Raw genomic sequence first — 19,043 nt, 5'->3', positions numbered from 1 at the left:
TCTCTATGTTCATGGCTGAGCACTCCTCTGCATATTGTAACTGTATTGCTTGCTGACAGACACGGCAGCGGGAAGTAGATTAGGGATAATATGCAGAACCTGCACCTATCTACTGTTTGTTGTTCATCGGGAAGAAAATCAAACGGCTGTACTCATTTGATTTGTCATTTTTGGTTCTTAAATTGTGTCTCAAATTAGGATTTCCTCCAAGTGTGACTGAATCCCTACAACATAACAATATACTCCAGGAAATCACACCAGACAGTAGGCACCATATTTTCTGCCGCCTGTCAACCAACATCTTACTTGATCTGTTCTCACTTGCCATCCATAGTTTAGTCATTATGTACAGAGCAAGCATTCGCTGTTCAAAACGGTTCATGATCAAGACCCTCTAGAGGAAAACATTGAAGGCAAGATCTATTAATAATCCCAACCCTTTTATTGCCTGAGCAACAGAGATTACATCTAGTTACAGCCTTACAAGTACATGTTTATCTACACCACTCCATGGTGAGGTTTTCGAGAAATAGTCTACACCACTCCATGGTGAGTACATGAACCAACACAGCAGGATTCAGTCGTCTCCCCTAATGATGTTACCTTGTTGAGTTCCTGCCTATTTCTTCAGCAGAATCAGATGCAATGGATCGCTCCAAATTTTGCTCGTTGGGCAGCTTCAAACAGAGAATGGAATGTCGTCCATCTCTTACCATTTTCTACGAGCATGTCCCTAGACAAAGACATCTGGTATCCACAGATCAATGCTTTTGCAACGTGCCTGCCAGCAATTTTTTTGAGTCAGGAATACTTTCTAAGGAAATGGTAACTGCGTAAGAAGTTCAGGATTCATAACTTGTTAAGTATTCTTTATTCATGCACTAGATTGTCTGAAAAGGGGGTGGATATGGACGTAACGGTCATGTGGTAAATCTCCAGGTTCCCAAATGATTAAGGAATAACGGCTTATACAGGAGGGAACAAAAATAATAATGCCTACTCCGACTCGTGATTTCTTACTTGTCACTACATTATTTCAGGAAACCTAATGTAATGTGGTTTTTTTGCGACATAGTTATTGCTCCAAAGCTTGTAATGCACATTGAGGCTATATAAACAATTAAACACTCACTCTCACTGTATAAGCCATCAGTATCTCAACAATATATCGTCGTGAAAAGACGGAAATCAGAATAGTTGACCATACCTTGTCCATCTGGAACTCCAAAATTCTACATTCTTGCCTCTGGACCCCTATTGGCTCGAATCTGAAGGGAATCATAATGGCCAAAACCATGATACAGAAGTTGTACTGGATCTTCTTTACCATACTCTTGGCCATATTCAGCGATACTTATTAAACCACCCCCATCTTCATCACGCATGTACACAGTTATTGGCATCCTGTGTAAACAAAGTAATGGCGTTCTTACTTCTTACTTCATGGAAAGTACTGCTTAAGTGCAAGTTAAGTTGTTAGCAGAACATACATCAAATCAAGAAGGATTTTTTTGGTTTGCATTAACATGAGAGCTTCTTAGCTCTCTAATTATAACTATGACCAGAATTTAGTCAACTTCATTTTATTTTGTCCACTTAATGTATTTTGCACAGTTCTAGAAATAAAAAATTGAACATTATCCCTACTGGCATTTGTGGCTTGTAATGATTTGACATAAGCATAGTAGGAAGAAAGTCAGACAGAATAAAGAAAGAAGTCCAGTCTTTTCATTACCCTTGTTTTTTTCGTAAAGCTATATAGCTTATGGGGATATAGATATTGTGGTAGAGACTCGGGGTCTACCAGGCAACGAACGTAGGTTGTAGGGGTGGAAGGGAGGAGGACGTGGTGAGGCTCGCGGTCGCCGGCGGCTAGGCGCCGTCTCGCGCGAGGAAGGAGGAGGCGCTGGAAGAGGTGGCGGCAGGGTTTGGGGAGCCGACTCCTGAGGGAGTCGGGCAATGAACGTATATTTATTGCTTGCCTCTTCACGTGAGTTTACAGAGGTATTTATAAGCTGAAAACCTAAAGATAAATGGGCTAAGCCCCTAATTTAGGCCCACTAATGGGCTTCTTTCTGCTATAGGCCAAACCGGTCATAACATCTCTCCCGCCTTCACAAACAGCTCGTCCTCGAGCTGAACGTCTGGAAACTGCTAGCGGAATTCCTCGAGCTTCTCCCAAGTAGTCTCCTCTTCGGGCAGACCGGTCCAGTGCACCAGAACATGCCACACGCCGCGACGCTGCTGCGCCTGCATCACCTTCGCCACTGTGGCTGGAGCTGGCAGAAGACGACCATCTGCAGTAGGGGGAAGGTCCGGCGTTACTGCCGGCGGGTCCCCGCGGTAGGCCTTGAGTAGGCCGACATGGAAGACGTCATGTAGGCGCGATGCAGCTGGCAACTCCAAGCGGTATGCGAGGGTGCCAACGCGTTCCAGCACGCGAAAAGGACCGGCGTAGCGGGGTCCCAACTTGCGCTTGGAGCGTGGGTCCAGGGACTGCGTGGTCCTGTGAAGGAGGCGCAGCCAGACCCAATCGCCCACCGCAAATTCCGCCTCGCGGTGATGAGCATCATAGTACTTCCGGGCCAGCTGCTGTGCTTGGAGAAGACGCTGACGCGCCTCAGTCAGTATCTCGTCGCGGGTGCGAAGCAGGTCGCCCGCTGTCTCGGTTTGAGCCGTGCCCGGTTCATAAGGAAGCATCGCCGGCGGCGGTCGCCCGTAGACCACCTCAAAAGGCGTGGCATGCAGGGCGGAGTGATAGGACGTGTTGTAGCAGTACTCCGCCCATGGGAGCCAATCCACCCAAGCTCGTGGTCGATCACCCGTCACGCATCGCAAATACATGGCGATCACCTTGTTGACCACCTCGGACTGGTCGTCGGTCTGAGGGTGGAATGCCGTGCTCATGCGGAGCTTCACGCCGGCCATCCGAAAGAGATCCCGCCAGACGTGACCAGTGAACACAGGGTCACGATCGCTGACGATGGATGACGGAAATCCGTGGAGGCGGACGATACCGTCGAAGAAGGCCCGCGCCACGGACGCAGCTGAATATGGGTTGCCGAGGGCGATGAAATGCGCGTACTTGGAGAAGCGGTCGACCACCGTGAGGATGACGGACTTGCCGCCCACCTTGGGAAGGCCCTCGATGAAGTCCATGGAGATATCTGCCCACACCTGGGAGGGCACGTCCAGCGGCTGGAGCATACCTGCTGGGCGCAGCGTCTCAGTCTTGTTCCGCTGGCACGTCACGCATGATCGCACCAAGTCGCGAACAAGCGCACCATCCCCGGGGATGTAGAAATCAGCGCGGAGGCTATGTAGGGTTTTCTGCACGCCCTCATGGCCGGTGGAGTGTGCCAGCGATAGGGCCTGTTGGCGGAGGTCGCCGTGGGCGGGCACGAAGATGCGGCGGCCGTGCAGCAGGAGACCGTCGACAAGGCGCCACGGCGCCCCCAAGTCGCCGTCGGCGAGGCGCCCGCGGAGTGTCTGGGCGTCCGCGGCCGTGGCCGTCGCGCGGCGAACGTCGTCGATGAAGGCGAAAGACGGCCCTGAACGGATGCACAGGGCGGCGCCTGCCGGTGCCGCGTCGTTGTCAACATCCTCAGTGTCACGGCGGGATAGGGCGTCGACCACAGTATTGAGGCGGCCGGGCCGGTACTCCACGGTGAAGTCGAAGCCGAAGAGCTTGCTGATCCACTGGTGCTGCGGAACTGTGGAGAGGCGCTGGTCCAGCAAGAACTTGAGGCTGTAGTGGTCCGTGCGCACCCGGAACGACCGTCCCCAGAGGTAAGGGCGCCAGTGGCGCACAGCCTGGACCAGCCCGATCAGCTCGCGCTCGTATGCCGCAAGCTTGTGGTGGCGAGGGGCGAAGGGTCGGCTGAAGAAAGCGAGCGGCCCCTCGCCTTGGTGGAGGACGGCGCCGAAGCCAATGCCAGAGGCGTCGCAGTCCACGACGAACGGCATGTCGAAGTCCGGCATCTGGAGGACGGGGCCTGTCGTGAGGGCCCGCTGTAGGGCCTGGAAGGCCGTCGTCGCCTCCTCGTCCCAGGAGAAGGCGTCGCGGCGAAGGAGACGCGTCAGAGGCGCGGCGATGATGCCGAAGTCCCGGATGTACTTCCGGTAGTACCCGGCGAGGCCCAAGAAGCCGCGGAGAGCCCGCGGAGACTGCGGGGTCGGCCACGCAGCCACGGCGGCGACCTTGTCGGCGTCCATCGCAACACCGTCCGCCGAGATGACGTGGCCCAAGTAGGTGACGGAGGTTGTGCCAAACGAGCACTTCGAGCGCTTGAGGTGGAGGCGGTGCGCTCGAAGCTCGTTGAAGATGATGGCCACGTGTTGGAGGTGCTCCGCCCACGATGCACTGTATATAAGAATGTCATCAAAGAAAACAAGCACAAAGCGGCGTAAGTAGGGGCTGAGCACGTCGTTCATCAAGGCCTGGAAAGTCGCCGGCGCGTTGGAGAGGGCATCACCAAGAACTCGAAGTGGCCATGATGAGTCTAGAACGCCGTCTTCTCGATGTCGTCCTCATGCATCCGCACCTGGTGATAGCCGGAGCGCAGGTCCAGCTTGGTGAAGAAGCGCGCGCCGTGTAGCTCGTCCAAGAGTTCATCCACGACGGGGATGGGAAACTTGTCCTTGGACGTCAGGGTGTTGAGTGCGCGATAGTCGATGCAGAAGCGCCAGGTGCCGTCGGACTTGCGCACGAGGAGCACCGGGGCGGAGAATGGCGACGTTGAGATCCGAATAATGCCCTGTGCGAGCATGACCGCCACCTGCCGCTCGAGCTCGTCCTTCTGCAGCTGGGGGTAGCGGTACGGGCGCACGGCGACAGGTGCCGTGTCAGGCAGCAGGTGGATGCGGTGGTCACAGGGCCGCGCCGGTGGGAGGCCCTGTGGCTCGTCGAAGATGTCGCTGTGCTGCTGCAGGAAGTCGGCCAGGAGGGGGTGCGCCTCGTCGAGAGCTGCCGCCATCAGCTGAAGCTGGGGCGTCGTAGGAGTGGTGCCGCCGATGCCCGTCTGATGTCTACGGGAGCTTCTATTCTTGTAGACAGTGTTGGGCCTCCAAGAGCAGAGGTTTGTAGAACAGCAGCAAGTTTCCCTTAAGTGGATACCCAAGGTTTATCGAACTCAGGGAGGAAGAGGTCAAAGATATCCCTCTCATGCAACCCCGCAACCACAAAGCAAGAAGTCTCTTGTGTCCCCAACACACCAAATAGGTGCACTAGTTCGGCGAAGAGATAGTGAAATACAGGTGGTATAAATAAGTATGAGCAGTAGCAACGGTGCCAGAAAAGTGCTTGGCGTGTAGTTGATGGTGGTGGTATTGCAGCAGTAGTAACGCAGTAGTAGTAAACAAGCAGTAGTAACTCAGCAGTAGTAACGCAGTAGTAGTAAACAAGCAGTAGTAACTCAGCAGTATTTAGGAACAAGGCCTAGGGATTACACTTTCACTAGTGGACACTCTCAACATCGATCACATAACAGAACAGATAAATGCATACTCTACACTTTTGTTGGATGATGAACACATTGCGTAGGATTACACGAACCCTCAATGCCGGAGTTAACAAGCTCCACAATAATGCTCATGTTTAAGTAACCTTTAGTGTAAGATAGATCAACGCTACTAAACCAAGTACTAGCATAGCATGCACACTCGTCACCTTCATGCATATGTAGGAGGAATAGATCACATCAATATTATCATAGCAATAGTTAACTCCATAATCTACAAGAGATCATGATCATAGCATAAACCAAGTACTAACACGGTGCACGCACTCGTCACCTTTGCACACATGCAGGAGGAATAAACTACTTTAATAACAAATCACTAGAGTAGCACATGGATAAATTGTGATACAACATGCTGCAATCTTAAAGAGATATAAATAAGCACCTCACTATGCCATTCAATGAGTAAGTATTCTGTGAAATCTAGCCTAAGAGACCCACACGGTGCACACACTTGTCACCTTTACACACGTGGGACGAGGAGTCTCCGGAGATCACATAAGTAAAACTCACTTGACTAGCATAATGACATCTAGATTACAAGCATCATCATATGAATCTCAATCATGTAGGGCAGCTCATGAGATTATTGTATTGAACTACATAGGAGAGAGATGAACCACATAGCTACCGGTACAGCCCCGAGCCTCGATGGAGAACTACTCCCTCCTCATGGGAGCAGCAGCGGTGATGAAGATGGCGGTGGAGATGGCAGCGGTGTCGATGGAGAAGCCTTCCGGGGCACTTCCCCGCTCCGGCGGGGTGCCGGAACAGAGATCCCGTCCCCCGGATCTTGGCTTCGCGATGGCGGCGGCTCCGGCAGGTTTCGTGGGTTTCGTCAATTGGTATCGGGTTTTCTGATCCAGGGGCTTTATATAGGCGAAGAGGCGGCGCAGGAGGGCTGACGGGGGGCCACACCATAGGGCGGCGCGGCCCCCCTCCGGCCGCGCCAGCCTAGGGTTTGGTGGCCCCGTGGCCCCCTCCGGTCCTTCCCGGGTGTTCTGGATGCTTCCGATGAAAATAGGAACTTTGGCGTTGATTTCGTCCGATTCCGAGAATATTTCGTTACTAGGATTTCGAAACCAAAAACAGCGAGAAACGGAACCGGCACTTCGGCATCTTGTTAATAGGTTAGTTCCGGAAAATGCACGAATATGACATAAAGTGTGCATAAAACATGTAGATAACATCAATAATGTGGCATGGAACACAAGAAATTATCGATACGTTGGAGACGTATCGGCATCCCCAAGCTTAGTTCCGCTCGTCCCGAGCAGGTAAAACGATAACAAGGATAATTTCTGGAGTGACATGCCATCATAAACTTGATCATACTATTTGTACAAGCATATGTAGTGAATGCAGCGATCAAAACAATGTATATGACATGAGTAAACAAGTGAATCATATAGCAAAGACTTTTCATGAATAGCACTTTCAAGACAAGCATCGAGTAAGTCTTGCATAAGAGTTACTCATAAAGCAATAAATTCTTAGTAAAAGGTATTGAAGCAACATAATGGAAGATTAAGTTTCAGCGGTTGCTTTCAACTTGTAACATGTATATCTCATGGATAATTGTCAATGCAAAGCAATATAACAAATGCAATATGCAAATATGTAAGAATCAATGCAAAGTTCACACAAGTGTTTGCTTCTTGAGGTGGAGAGAAATAGGTGAACCGACTCAACATTGAAAGTAAAAGAATGGTCCTCATAGAGGAAAAGCATCGATTGCTATATTTGTGCTAGAGCTTTGATTTTGAAAACATAAAGAGAGCATAAAAATAAAGTTTTGAGAGGTGTATGTTGTTGTCAACGAATGGTAGCGGGTACTCTAACCCCCTTGCCGGACAAACCTTCAAAGAGCGGCTCCCATTTTATTTTATTTTTGGATGGCACTCCTTCCAACCTTTCTTTCACAAACCATGGCTAACCGAATCCTCGGGTGCCTCGCCAACAATCTCATACCATGAAGGAGTGCCCTTTTATTTTAGTTTTATTATGATGACACTCCTCCCAACCTTTGCTTACACAAGCCATGGCTAACCGAATCCTTCGGGTGCCGTCCAACAATCACATACCATGGAGGAGTGTCTATTTTTGTTAATTAATTTGGGACTCGGGAATCCCATTGCCAGCTCTTTTTGCAAAATTATTGGATAAGCGGATGAAGCCACTAGTCCATTGGTGAAAGTTGCCCAACAAGATTGAAAGATAAACACCACATACTTCCTCATGAGCTATAAAACATTGACACAAATAAGAGGTAATAAATTTTGAATTGTTTAAAGGTAGCACTCAAGCAATTTACTTTGGAATGGCGGAGAAATACCATGTAGTAGGTAGGTATGGTGGACACGAATGGCATAGTGTTGGCTCAAGTATTTGGATGCATGAGAAGTATTCCCTCTCGATACAAGGTTTAGGCTAGCAAGGTTATTTGGAACAAACACAAGTATGAACTAGTACAGCAAAACTTACATAAAAGACATATTACAAGCATTATAAGACTATACATCGTCTTCCTTGTCGTTCAAACACCTTACTAGAAATTATCTAGACCTTAGAGAGACCAATTATGCAAACCAAATTTTAGCATGCTCTATGTATTCTTCACTAATAGGTGCAAAGTATATGATGCAAGAGCTTAAACATGAGCACAACAATTGCCAAGTATCACATTACCCAAGACATTATAGCAAATTACTACATGTATCATTTTCCAATTCCAACCATATAACAATTTAACGAAGAGGAAACTTCGCCATGAATATTATAAGCTAAGAACACATGTGTTCATACGAACCAACGGAGCGTGTCTCTCTCCCACACAAGCATGATGTAATCCAATTTATTCAAACAAAAACAAAAACAAAAGCACACAGACGCTCCAAGTAAAGCACATAAGATGTGATGGAATAAAAATATAGTTTCGAGGGAGGAACCTGATAATGTTGTCGATGAAGAAGGGGATGCCTTGGGCATCCCCAAGCTTAGACTCTTGAGTCTTCTTGATATATGCAGGGGTGAACCACCGGGTGCATCCCCAAGCTTAGAGCTTTCACTCTCCTTGATCGTAGTATATCATCCTCCTCTCTTGACCCTTGAAAACTTCCTCCACACCAAACTCGAAACAACTCATTAGAGGGTTAGTGCACAATATAAATTGACATATTCAGAGGTGACACAATCATTCTTAACACTTCTGGACATTGCATAATGCTACTGGACATTAGTGGATCAAAGAAATTCATCCAACATAGCGAAAGAGGCAATGCGAAATAAAAGGCAGAATCTGTCAAAACAGAACAGTTCGTATTGACGAATTTTAAAATGGCACCAGACTTGCTCAAATGAAAATGCTCAAATTGAATGAAAGTTGCGTACATATCTGAGGATCATGCACGTAAATTGGCATAATTTTCTGAGCTTCCTGCAGGGCAGTGGGCTCAGATTCGTGACAGCAAAGAAATCTGGAACTGCGCAGTAATCCAAATCTAGTACTTACTTTTCTATCAACGGCTTAACTTGGCACAACAAAACTCAAAACTAAGATAAGGAGAGGTTGCTACAGTAGTAAACAACTTCCAAGACACAAATATAAAACAAAGTACTGTAGCAAAATAACACATGGGTTATCTCCCAAGAAGTTCTTTTCTTTATAGCCATTAAGATGGGCTCAGCAGTTTTAATGATGCACTCGCAAGAAATAGTATGTGAAGCAAAAGAGAGCATCAAGAGGCAAATTCAAAACACATTTAAGTCTAACATGCTTCCTATGCATAGGAATCTTGTAAATAAACAAGTTCATGAAGAGCAAAGTAACAAGCATAGGAAGATAAAACAAGTGTAGCTTGAAAAATTTCAGCACATAGAGAGGTGTTTTAGTAACATGAAAATTTCTACAACCATATTTCCCTCTCTCATAATAACTTTCAGTAGCAACATGAGCAAACTCAACAATATAACTATCAAATGAAACATTCTTATCATGAGTCTCATGCACAAAATTATTACTACTCCCAACATAAGCATAATCAGTTTTATTAGTTGTAGTGGGAGCAAATTCAACAAAGTAGCTATCATTATTATTCTCATCAAGTGTAGGAGGCATATTGTAATCATAATCAAATTCACTCTCCATAGTAGGTGGCACCAAAAGACCACTATCATTATAATCATCATAAATAGGAGGCAAAGTATCATCAAAGAAAATTTTCTCCTCAATGCTTGGGGGACTAAAAATATCATGAAAACCAGCTTTCCCAAGCTTAGAACTTTCTATATCATTATCAACCATGGTGTTCAAAGCGTTCATACTAATATTACTACCAAGCATGCAAATAAGATTTCATAGGTTTTTTAATTTTCGCATCAAACAATCCAAGTTTTAAATCAGGAAATAGAACAAGAAGCTCACTCTTATACATTATGCCAAACTAGTGTAAACAAGAAACAAAAAGATGCAATTGCAGGATCTAAAGGAAATAGCTTTGAGCACACACACAACGGCGCCGGAAAAATACTTTACCTGAGACCGTAGTATGAGTGCCTTTTACCTTTCCTCCCCGGCAACGGCGCCAGAAAAGTGGCTAGTTGCCGGGGTTGCCGGTGTGTGTGTGCCGTTTACCTTTCCTCCCCGGCAACGGCGCCAGAAAAGTGCTTGATGTCTACGGGAGCTTCTATTCTTGTAGACAGTGTTGGGCCTCCAAGAGCAGAGGTTTGTAGAACAGCAGCAAGTTTCCCTTAAGTGGATACCCAAGGTTTATCGAACTCGGGGAGGAAGAGGTCAAAGATATCCCTCTCATGCAACCCCGCAACCACAAAGCAAGAAGTCTCTTGTGTCCCCAACACACCAAATAGGTGCACTAGTTCGGCGAAGAGATAGTGAAATACAGGTGGTATAAATAAGTATGAGCAGTAGCAACGGTGCCGGAAAAGTGCTTGGCGTGTAGTTGATGGTGGTGGTATTGCAGCAGATAGTAACGCAAGTAGTAGTAAACAAGCAGTAGTAACTCGAGCAGTAGTAACGCAAGTAGTAGTAAACAAGCAGTAGTAACTCAGCAGTATTTAGGAACAAGGCCTAGGGATTACACTTTCACTAGTGGACACTCTCAACATCGATCACATAACGGAACAGATAAATGCATACTCTACACTTTTGTTGGATGATGAACACATTGCGTAGGATTACACGAACCCTCAATGCCGGAGTTAACAAGCTCCACAATAATGCTCATGTTTAAGTAACCTTTAGTGTAAGATAGATCAACGCTACTAAACCAAGTACTAGCATAGCATGCACACTGTCACCTTCATGCATATGTAGGAGGAATAGATCACATCAATATTATCATAGCAATAGTTAACTCCATAATCTACAAGAGATCATGATCATAGCATAAACCAAGTACTAACACGGTGCACGCATCGTCACCTTTGCACACATGCAGGAGGAATAAACTACTTTAATAACAAATCACTAGAGTAGCACATGGATAAATTGTGATACAACATGCTGCAATCTTAAAGAGATATAAATAAGCACCTCACTATGCCATTCAATGAGTAAGTATTCTGTGAAATCTAGCCTAAGAGACCCACACGGTGCACACACTTGTCACCTTTACACACGTGGGACGAGGAGTCTCCGGAGATCACATAAGTAAAACTCACTTGACTAGCATAATGACATCTAGATTACAAGCATCATCATATGAATCTCAATCATGTAGGGCAGCTCATGAGATTATTGTATTGAACTACATAGGAGAGAGATGAACCACATAGCTACCGGTACAGCCCCGAGCCTCGATGGAGAACTACTCCCTCCTCATGGGAGCAAGCAGCGGTGATGAAGATGGCGGTGGAGATGGCAGCGGTGTCGATGGAGAAGCCTTCCGGGGCACTTCCCCGCTCCGGCAGGGTGCCGGAACAGAGATCCTGTCCCCCGCATCTTGGCTTCGCGATGGCGGCGGCTCCGGCAGGTTTCGTGGGTTTCGTCAATTGGTATCGGGTTTTCTGATCCAGGGGCTTTATATAGGCGAAGAGGCGGCGCAGGAGGGCTGACAGGGGGGCCACACCATAGGGCGGCGCGGCCCCCCCTCTGGCCGCGCCAGCCTAGGGTTTGGTGGCCCCGTGGCCCCCTCTCGGTCCTTCCCGGGTGTTCCGGATGCTTCCGATGAAAATAGGAACTTTGGCGTTGATTTCGTCCGATTCCGAGAATATTTCGTTACTAGGATTTCCGAAACCAAAAACAGCGAGAAACAGGAACCGGCACTTCGGCATCTTGTTAATAGGTTAGTTCCAGAAAATGCACGAATATGACATAAAGTGTGCATAAAACATGTAGATAACATCAATAATGTGGCATGGAACACAAGAAATTATCGATACGTTGGAGACGTATCACCGTCCACTGGACGCGACGGCCGCCCCCGCGCCAGAAGATGAGGCTCAACGCGTCGAAGTCCCAAAGTATAGGACCGAGTGTGGACAGGAAGTCGACGCCGAGGATGAAGTCGTAGCAGCCCAAGTCGATGCCGACGCAGTCGATGGAGAAGTGCTCGTCGCCGATGAGGATGGGAACCTGCCGTGCCACACCCTGGCAGGCCAGGCGGTCCCCGTTGGCAACGGTGACGCTGAGAGTGTCGGTGCTGGAGGGCGGTAAGGCGAGGCGGCGCATGGCAGCCCCAGACAGGAAGTTATGCGTCGAGCCCGTGTCGACGAGCGTGGTGAGGCGCTCCCCGTTGATGGTCACCGGAAGCAGCATGGTCTTTGGCGTCTTGATACCCGCCAGCGCGTGGAGGGAGACGACGAAGGCGGTAGCGTCGACCGGCCCGTAGGTTGTGACACCGGACTCAGAGAGCATCGACGCCGCGAGCTCGGTGGTGAGGGTCTCCACGTCCCCGTCGTCGACGGTCTCTAAGTAGAAGAGACGGGCGCACACGTGGCCGGGCGCGTATGTCTCGTCGCAGTTGAAACACAGGCCCTTGCGGCGCCACTCGAGCTGCTCGGCCGACGTCAAGCGGCGGAAGGGCCGTGTTGGGGCAGGGGGCGCCCCCGAAGGTGCGGCTGGCAGGGCCGGGCGTGGCGGAGCGGAGGCTGCCGGGGCCGGGGCAGCGCGTGGTGGTGGTCGCACGCCGCGACCGTGGAGCGTCTGCTGCAGGGCGAGGGCGCGGTGCTCGTATGCGCGGGCGTAGTACATGGCGGTCTGCAGGTCCGGGGTGTCGCGCATCTCGACGTCCACGCGGATGTGGTCGGGAAGACCGCCGACGAAGAGCTCGGCGCGCTGGCGAGCCGTGACGCCCGGAGCGTGGCAGGCCAGCGTCTGGAAGCGGTCGGCGAAGTGCTGCACGGAGGTGGTGAAGGGTAGGCGACCGAGCTCGGCAAGGCGGCTGCCACGGATGGGCGGGCCGAACCGAAGGAGGCACAAGTCGCGAAAGCGCTCCCACGGCGGCATCCCGCCCTCGTCCTACTCGAGGGCGTAATACCATGTCTGGGCGGCGCCGCGGAGGTGGTACGAGGCGATCCAAGTGCGGTCGGACGCCAAGGTCCGCTGCCCCCTGAAAAACTGGTCGCACTGATTGAGCCAGTTCAGGGGGTCGACGGTGCCGTCGTACGTGGCGAACTCCATCTTGGTGAAGCGCGGAGGCTGCGGGGCGGGCGGCGTGGTGGTGAAGGGCCCTCCCGCAAACGGGTCGATGTACCCGGCGAAGCCCCCCAGGGCTGTCGTGGACGCCGGAACCTGCAAAACAGTGGGTTGGGGCGCCGCCGTAGTGAAGATGGGGGCGTCGGCCCACGATGGAATCGGCGATGGCGAGGGCGGGAAACGAATCTGGGTGATCGGCACCCCCTGCGGGTAGACGGAGGTGGGCGGCGGCGGCTGCGGGGCCGTGAAGGCTGCGGCCGGCGGCTGCGGAGCCGTGAAGGCTGCGGCCGGCGGCGGCGGTGGTGGGGCGACCGGTCCCTGCAGGTACGTCCGCAGGTTCGAAACCGCCAGGGAGAGGTCGCGGACGGCCGCAGAGAGTTCCGCTGGGGAGAGGACGGGGGGCGCAGCGGCGCCTGCAGCGACGCCCGCGGCGGCGACGGAGGCCGGCGGCAGCCCGGCGGTGGAGGCCATGGGCGGCCCGGCGGTGGTGACGACGGTGGCGGCGGGCGGGCTCGAAGACATGATCGAAACCGTAGAATCTGATACCAAATTGGTAGAGACTCGGGGTCTACCAGGCAACGAACGTAGGTTGTAGGGGTGGAAGGGAGGAGGACGTGGTGAGGCTCGCGGTCGCCGGCGGCTAGGCGCCGTCTCGCGCGAGGAAGGAGGAGGCGCTGGAAGAGGTGGCGGCAGGGTTTGGGGAGCCGACTCCTGAGGGAGTCGGGCAATGAACGTATGTTTATTGCTTGCCTCTTCACGTGAGTTTACAGAGGTATTTATAAGCTGAAAACCTAAAGATAAATGGGCTAAGCCCCTAATTTAGGCCCACTAATGGGCTTCTTTCTGCTATAGGCCAAACCGGTCATAACATATTGGCTAACAAAACATAAGTGAACCTCGATGTTTTATTGCTGGTAGCCACTTTTGGTACCCATGAGGAAAAGAATGCATAACAGGTCCAATTACTTACTGAAGAACATGTGAAGCCATGAACAGTTCTGGCTCACCACCCCACACATGTGGCTGCCTAATCTGAGAAACATATGTATCGAAATCGCCCTCAACAAACCTGTCAATAGTTGTTGCAAGAAAATGCAACAGTTTAAAATGCATCAATAATTCCATTCATGTAGCAACTTTATCTTAAAACCAGAAGAACGAAAATAACAGTAAAAATGTGCATCAACTAACCATTCAGTCTCTTCCCGTCTACTGACAAATTCATCGGCAACCTGTACAATAATATATTTATATAGCGGATTTAGAGAATGAAAGGCAATAGCACGAAAAACAAGAACACCTAGAAACATTCCAGACATACCATTGACCTCAATTCATCAGCTAGCTTTCTCTGAAGATCTTCATTGGGTATAGCTTTCCCTGACCGGACACATGCACCGTGAACCACGGAACGGAATAAGCATCTTCCATCTCCTGGAATGCCTGGTAAATCCAGGTAAAACAGTCACGAGTAGTCAGCTTAATGCCATGCTGAAATATCCGCAAATATAAATATGATAGGAGTGTGTTTTCTTAACTAAAACAATTATTAAGCCTAACAAAAATGCATTTCTCACCAGTAACAGAATAATCTGTGTAGACTTTCTTCTCATGAGTAGATGATGCTGATGTTTCTGAACAGTTAATATTCCTGTCAACTGGCATCTCAGCTTTTGCAGTCCCAGTAACTGAAAATCCGAAACAAAGCCCACCAGCTGTAGCTCCTAATTTTTGATGCATGCCTCTCCAATTCCAATTCATACCCGAAATTCTTTCACGTGAAAGCATGTCGAGCTTTACACTTAGACTGCCCTCTCTAGTTGATAATCCGCAACGCAATCGTCGGCCCACTAAGCTAGCAAAGTACTTCAGACTCTGCGGTTCAGCAGGTCTTAAATTTTTATTAAAAGAAAAACTGGCTGATCCCGATGTCATATGAGAACGGCTTGACTGCGGCCCGAAGCACTTCTGTATGGCCATACTCTGTGTGCCTCCTCCTTGAAACTGATTGGAATGGGCATACATGTTACTTGAGGCAGATCGCCGCAAACAGATTGCAGATGAATAGAGCCGCATCCAGTTCAAATAGTATCAGCTGTGCATATGCGGACAAATGACAAGTAAGAACTAGTGGAACAAGATACTACCACTGTTTTAGACTTAAAATAAGACCATCATACAAACTAAATAGATCAATCCACAGCGTTGAACATCAGGAACTGAAAATGTATTCAGACGATACACTATCCACAACAATTATTTGAGATAACTGCAAACAGGTTCTCGAAAAAGGATAACTGCACATAGGTACACCAAATAACTGCACATAGGTACACCAAATATTTGCCTACTCTTGTTGTGGACTGACATGTCATGACTGCCGACTGGACAACAGAAGACGTGGTATTATTTGCTTGGTCTAGATAATTTAAATTCATGTCATCATGATGAAACATGAAAAACTAAAATTACAATTCCCAAAACATTTTTTTAACATGGCAAGCAAAGTAAAGTCGGTAAGAGTGTTGCTCAATATTCAGAGTTATCACATTCTCAGATTTTTCTCGGCAAAAGATTTTTCTAGGAAGTGAGCCTAGCTCAACTGGTTGGAGGAGTGGATGTACAAACCTAGCACCTGAGTTTAAATCCTCACAGACGCAAATTAAGGTTCCTATTTATACTTAAGGCCCAGGGTACTCATGCAATTTATCTTGAAAACTATGCTTTAATCTTAACCAAGATTAAAAATCTTAGTACTCATGCCAAATGGCTGTGTGCATCCCTGGTTGGTGCAGAGGCCGGGAATTGAAATTCTCCCCATTTAGGGTTCTTCTTTCGCGAAGATAAAGACGTTCCAGATGCCGATCTTTCTTCATCCAGCCGGAGTGATGAGTTCTGGAAGGCTCCGACAGCAAACGTAACAGTGCATTTTTGCCTTTTTTGCCTGGAGTTCACAGGATCGGGTGGTATTCGGTCGCGCGCACCCATGCTTTTATTCCGGCCGTTTGATTCCGGAGGGAGCGGCGTGAAGCTCTGTTCTTTGTTGACATCAAGAGACTTTTGGTCCATGGTGAAGTCAGAGAATATCATGAAGGTGAGATTGGGGGATTAGCTAAAGAAGGTTCAAGTCTTCACGATGTTGAGGAGCTTGCTTGGTATTCCGGAATTTGCAGCAGTGGTATGAAAGTCGGGGCTACAACACAAGTGAAGTTTAGAGTCCTAACTTTCAAGGTGAAAACCCAAGGTCTGGCAATGATCTTGTTAGAGACATTATTTTGAGAGCGGGGACTATCTTCAAGGTGAAAACTTAAGATCTTTGATCGGACGACAGTGCTGGCGCACTTTTCCCTTCTTGGAGGCATCGCTTTTAGAAAGTCTATATTTCAGGTGTTGTTTTTGGTGATGGATGTACTGCTGTTGCTAGGCCTGGGATACTGTGACGGAACTTTTATTTCTTAGTTTTCTTTTTCCTTTTTTGGCTGGGTGCATCCGTACTACTATTAGGGTGGTGCGTTGTTGCAGAGGTTGAGTGTAATTAGTATATCTTTTAATATTAATATATTCCCTTTATTAAAAAAAGCTCCGCATCCAAATCGGCAGATGGCATGCTGCCAATCATGCCAGCTGAGGAAAGACAGCCCCGCCGCTCTGCTCGCAAATGAAATGAAGAAACAAATGTGCGAAAACATAGGTAAAATCGGTTTTAAGTAATATCGCGCCATGAATCAAGTCAAATACCTGATGAAAGATTACAGAGTAGTAAAAACAAGTAAACGAGATAGAAGTATACAGTACCGCCACAATGAGCGAATTCCAGGAAGAGAGAATTCCCAATGACGCAGGCGAACGGGAAGGAGCGGGGGGCGGTCAGGTCTATAGGATTTGCCTTCCTCTTGCTTGGGTGGTGGGGAGAAGTGAGAGAGAGGTGAAAGGAGAAGCGCCTAGGCGGGGAACGGACGAAAACTGGATTTTACTTCGAGCCGGAACAATGGCGGCAGGAGGAGGAAGAGGGGGAGGGAGCTGCAGGGAGGATGCGGACAGCTCGGGTTTCCCTTCCCAGGCTCGAGATGATTCGAGAACCAACCAGGACGGCGAAGGAAGGCATGGATGGGCTTATCGGTAGGTCTGGGCCTGCTGAGCTTAGAGGATTCGGCATATCTGGCCCATGGCCCTTCAAATGTGCAGTTATGTCCTTCCTAAAGAAGAATATGTGCATCCTCAAAAAACAATGCACTAAGTTTTTTCAGCATAACTGCAGGTGCTGCTGCCCTTTCTTACAGTGTTCAGCCTGATCTTCGTGTTTGATCATGTTGTTTGATCAACTTGTTTAAGAAGATACTTTACTAGTGTCTCCTCCAAGGAAACGCCACCACACCGGCGGCATCGTGATCGGCAAGGCACGCGAGCCGTCGCCTCCTCGTCGCTTCCGTCGCGTGAAGTGCAAGCCATCACCGCCTCCACAAGCCGGCATCGCCTTGCTCTAGACGTCGCGGCCGCCATGGTCGGGCAGAGGTGGGAGGAGGAGTACGTGCGGGAGGTGGCGGCGATGGGCAACGACGGCGACCCTGAGAGCGAGCCGAGGCTTCTTAAAGCCCTAGCCAACTCGATGAACAATCGCCACGAGGCGCCGCTCTCCCTTGGCATCGTATGGTCGGCTAGCGAGTCCGGCAAGCTTGTTGACCTCATGGTCGACGAAGGGACTAGCGCAGCCAATGGGAGGAGGCACGGTGACATCGCATGCGCGAGCGGTAGCACGGCCATCAAGGAGGAGGAGGCAACAGAGGAGGATCCCATTGGCATGGAGTGGTTCTTGCACGCCAACCCACACCACGATTAGTTTAGGGTTTATATTTCACCGTATTTTCATTCAAACTTGTAAAATTTAACGAACTTTGAATGAAATCGGCTGGTTCCTTTAAATTTTTGTGAAGTTTAACATTTTAAAATTTTCGATTTAGGGGACGCCGCTGGGAAAAGACGTCCACCAAAAGCGGCAACCCGCACCGGTGTCCCCCAAACTGTTTGTCCGGGGCTTGTGTCGTATGTCGTTTGGAGCACACGGCTGGGATGATCTAATGAACAAATCCAATCTTTGATTGATACCGGGTGCCGTGCCTCGTGGAGATTCTCGCCGGGTGTGGCAGGTGATGTGAAAATGTTTAGGAACCTTCTTTTTGTGTGGTATGCAATGTTTTGTCTCGCACCTGTTATATGTTTATATATGGCCAAAGGAAACAATTACATAAACAGATCAAGAAAAGAGACATGACCATTGTTCAAAAAATTGGCCGATTCAGCGATTAACCGATTAATCGCAACTTGGTGGGTCACCGATTAGCCGATTAACTCATTTATCGACCGATTAACCGATTTGTCGACTAATTTGCCCATTAATCTCCAATCGCTGATCGAGTTGACCCTCTGATAAACTATTTCCTCAACATTAGACATGACAACCTTGTTTGACTCAATCAAATCATAAGACCGTGCAAACAGAGCTTGGCTCTGGTGGTTAGGTCCCTTGTGGTGGAACCAGCCCACCCAGGTTCAAGTCCTAGACTTGACATGGGTGTTTGCATTTTCCTGGATTTATTCCAGGTTTTAACCGGCGCTATGCGCGCCAGTGGTGACTTCGTCAACCTCAAGATATGCCGGCTCAGTCCCTCGGAGGTGCTCATAGGGGTAGGGTGTGCGTGCGTGCGTTCATAGGGGTGTTTGTACGTACGTGTTTGTGAGCGTCTGCGTTGTACTGTGTTCTCAAAAAAAAAAAAATCATAAGAGCGTGGTTTAACATCTTTCCATCTATAACTAATTTTGCTTTATAATTTCGGCATAATCATAGGGCAACGATATATTCCTAACAGCGTGTT

The 19,043-nt window shown here is 49.0% G+C and overlaps 1 protein-coding gene across 1 annotated transcript; it reads right to left on the bottom strand.

Moving 5' to 3' along the window:
• Positions 1-252: 252 nt before the first annotated feature.
• Positions 253-15,249, bottom strand: LOC124677584 (OVARIAN TUMOR DOMAIN-containing deubiquitinating enzyme 4-like). The gene is made up of 6 exons (XM_047213563.1): positions 14,751-15,249; positions 14,495-14,616; positions 14,365-14,405; positions 14,144-14,242; positions 1,208-1,404; positions 253-785 (listed from the first exon to the last, which is right to left on the bottom strand). Exons 1-5 carry the CDS (start codon positions 15,247-15,249, stop codon positions 1,233-1,235), a joined length of 933 nt encoding a protein of 310 aa, XP_047069519.1. The 3' UTR covers positions 253-785; positions 1,208-1,232.
• Positions 15,250-19,043: the final 3,794 nt, after the last annotated feature.

The sequence above is a fragment of the Lolium rigidum genome, chromosome 1 (assembly GCF_022539505.1).
Source record: "Lolium rigidum isolate FL_2022 chromosome 1, APGP_CSIRO_Lrig_0.1, whole genome shotgun sequence".
Classification (NCBI taxonomy): domain Eukaryota; kingdom Viridiplantae; phylum Streptophyta; class Magnoliopsida; order Poales; family Poaceae; genus Lolium; species Lolium rigidum.
Note: the sequence above shows the minus strand (reverse complement) of the source record. Positions and strands in the feature narration are given on the sequence as shown.

Coding starts and splice junctions, on each gene's coding strand:
- LOC124677584 (XM_047213563.1), bottom strand. CDS start 15,249: ATGCGGCTCTATTCATCTGCAATCTGTTTGCGGCGATCTGCCTCAAGT. Junction 14,617..14,750: donor CACAGATTATTCTGTTACTG/GTGAGAAATGCA, acceptor TGGATTTACCAG/GCATTCCAGGAGATGGAAGA. Junction 1,405..14,143: donor ATGGCTTCACATGTTCTTCA/GTAAGTAATTGG, acceptor TTGTTTACACAG/GATGCCAATAACTGTGTACA.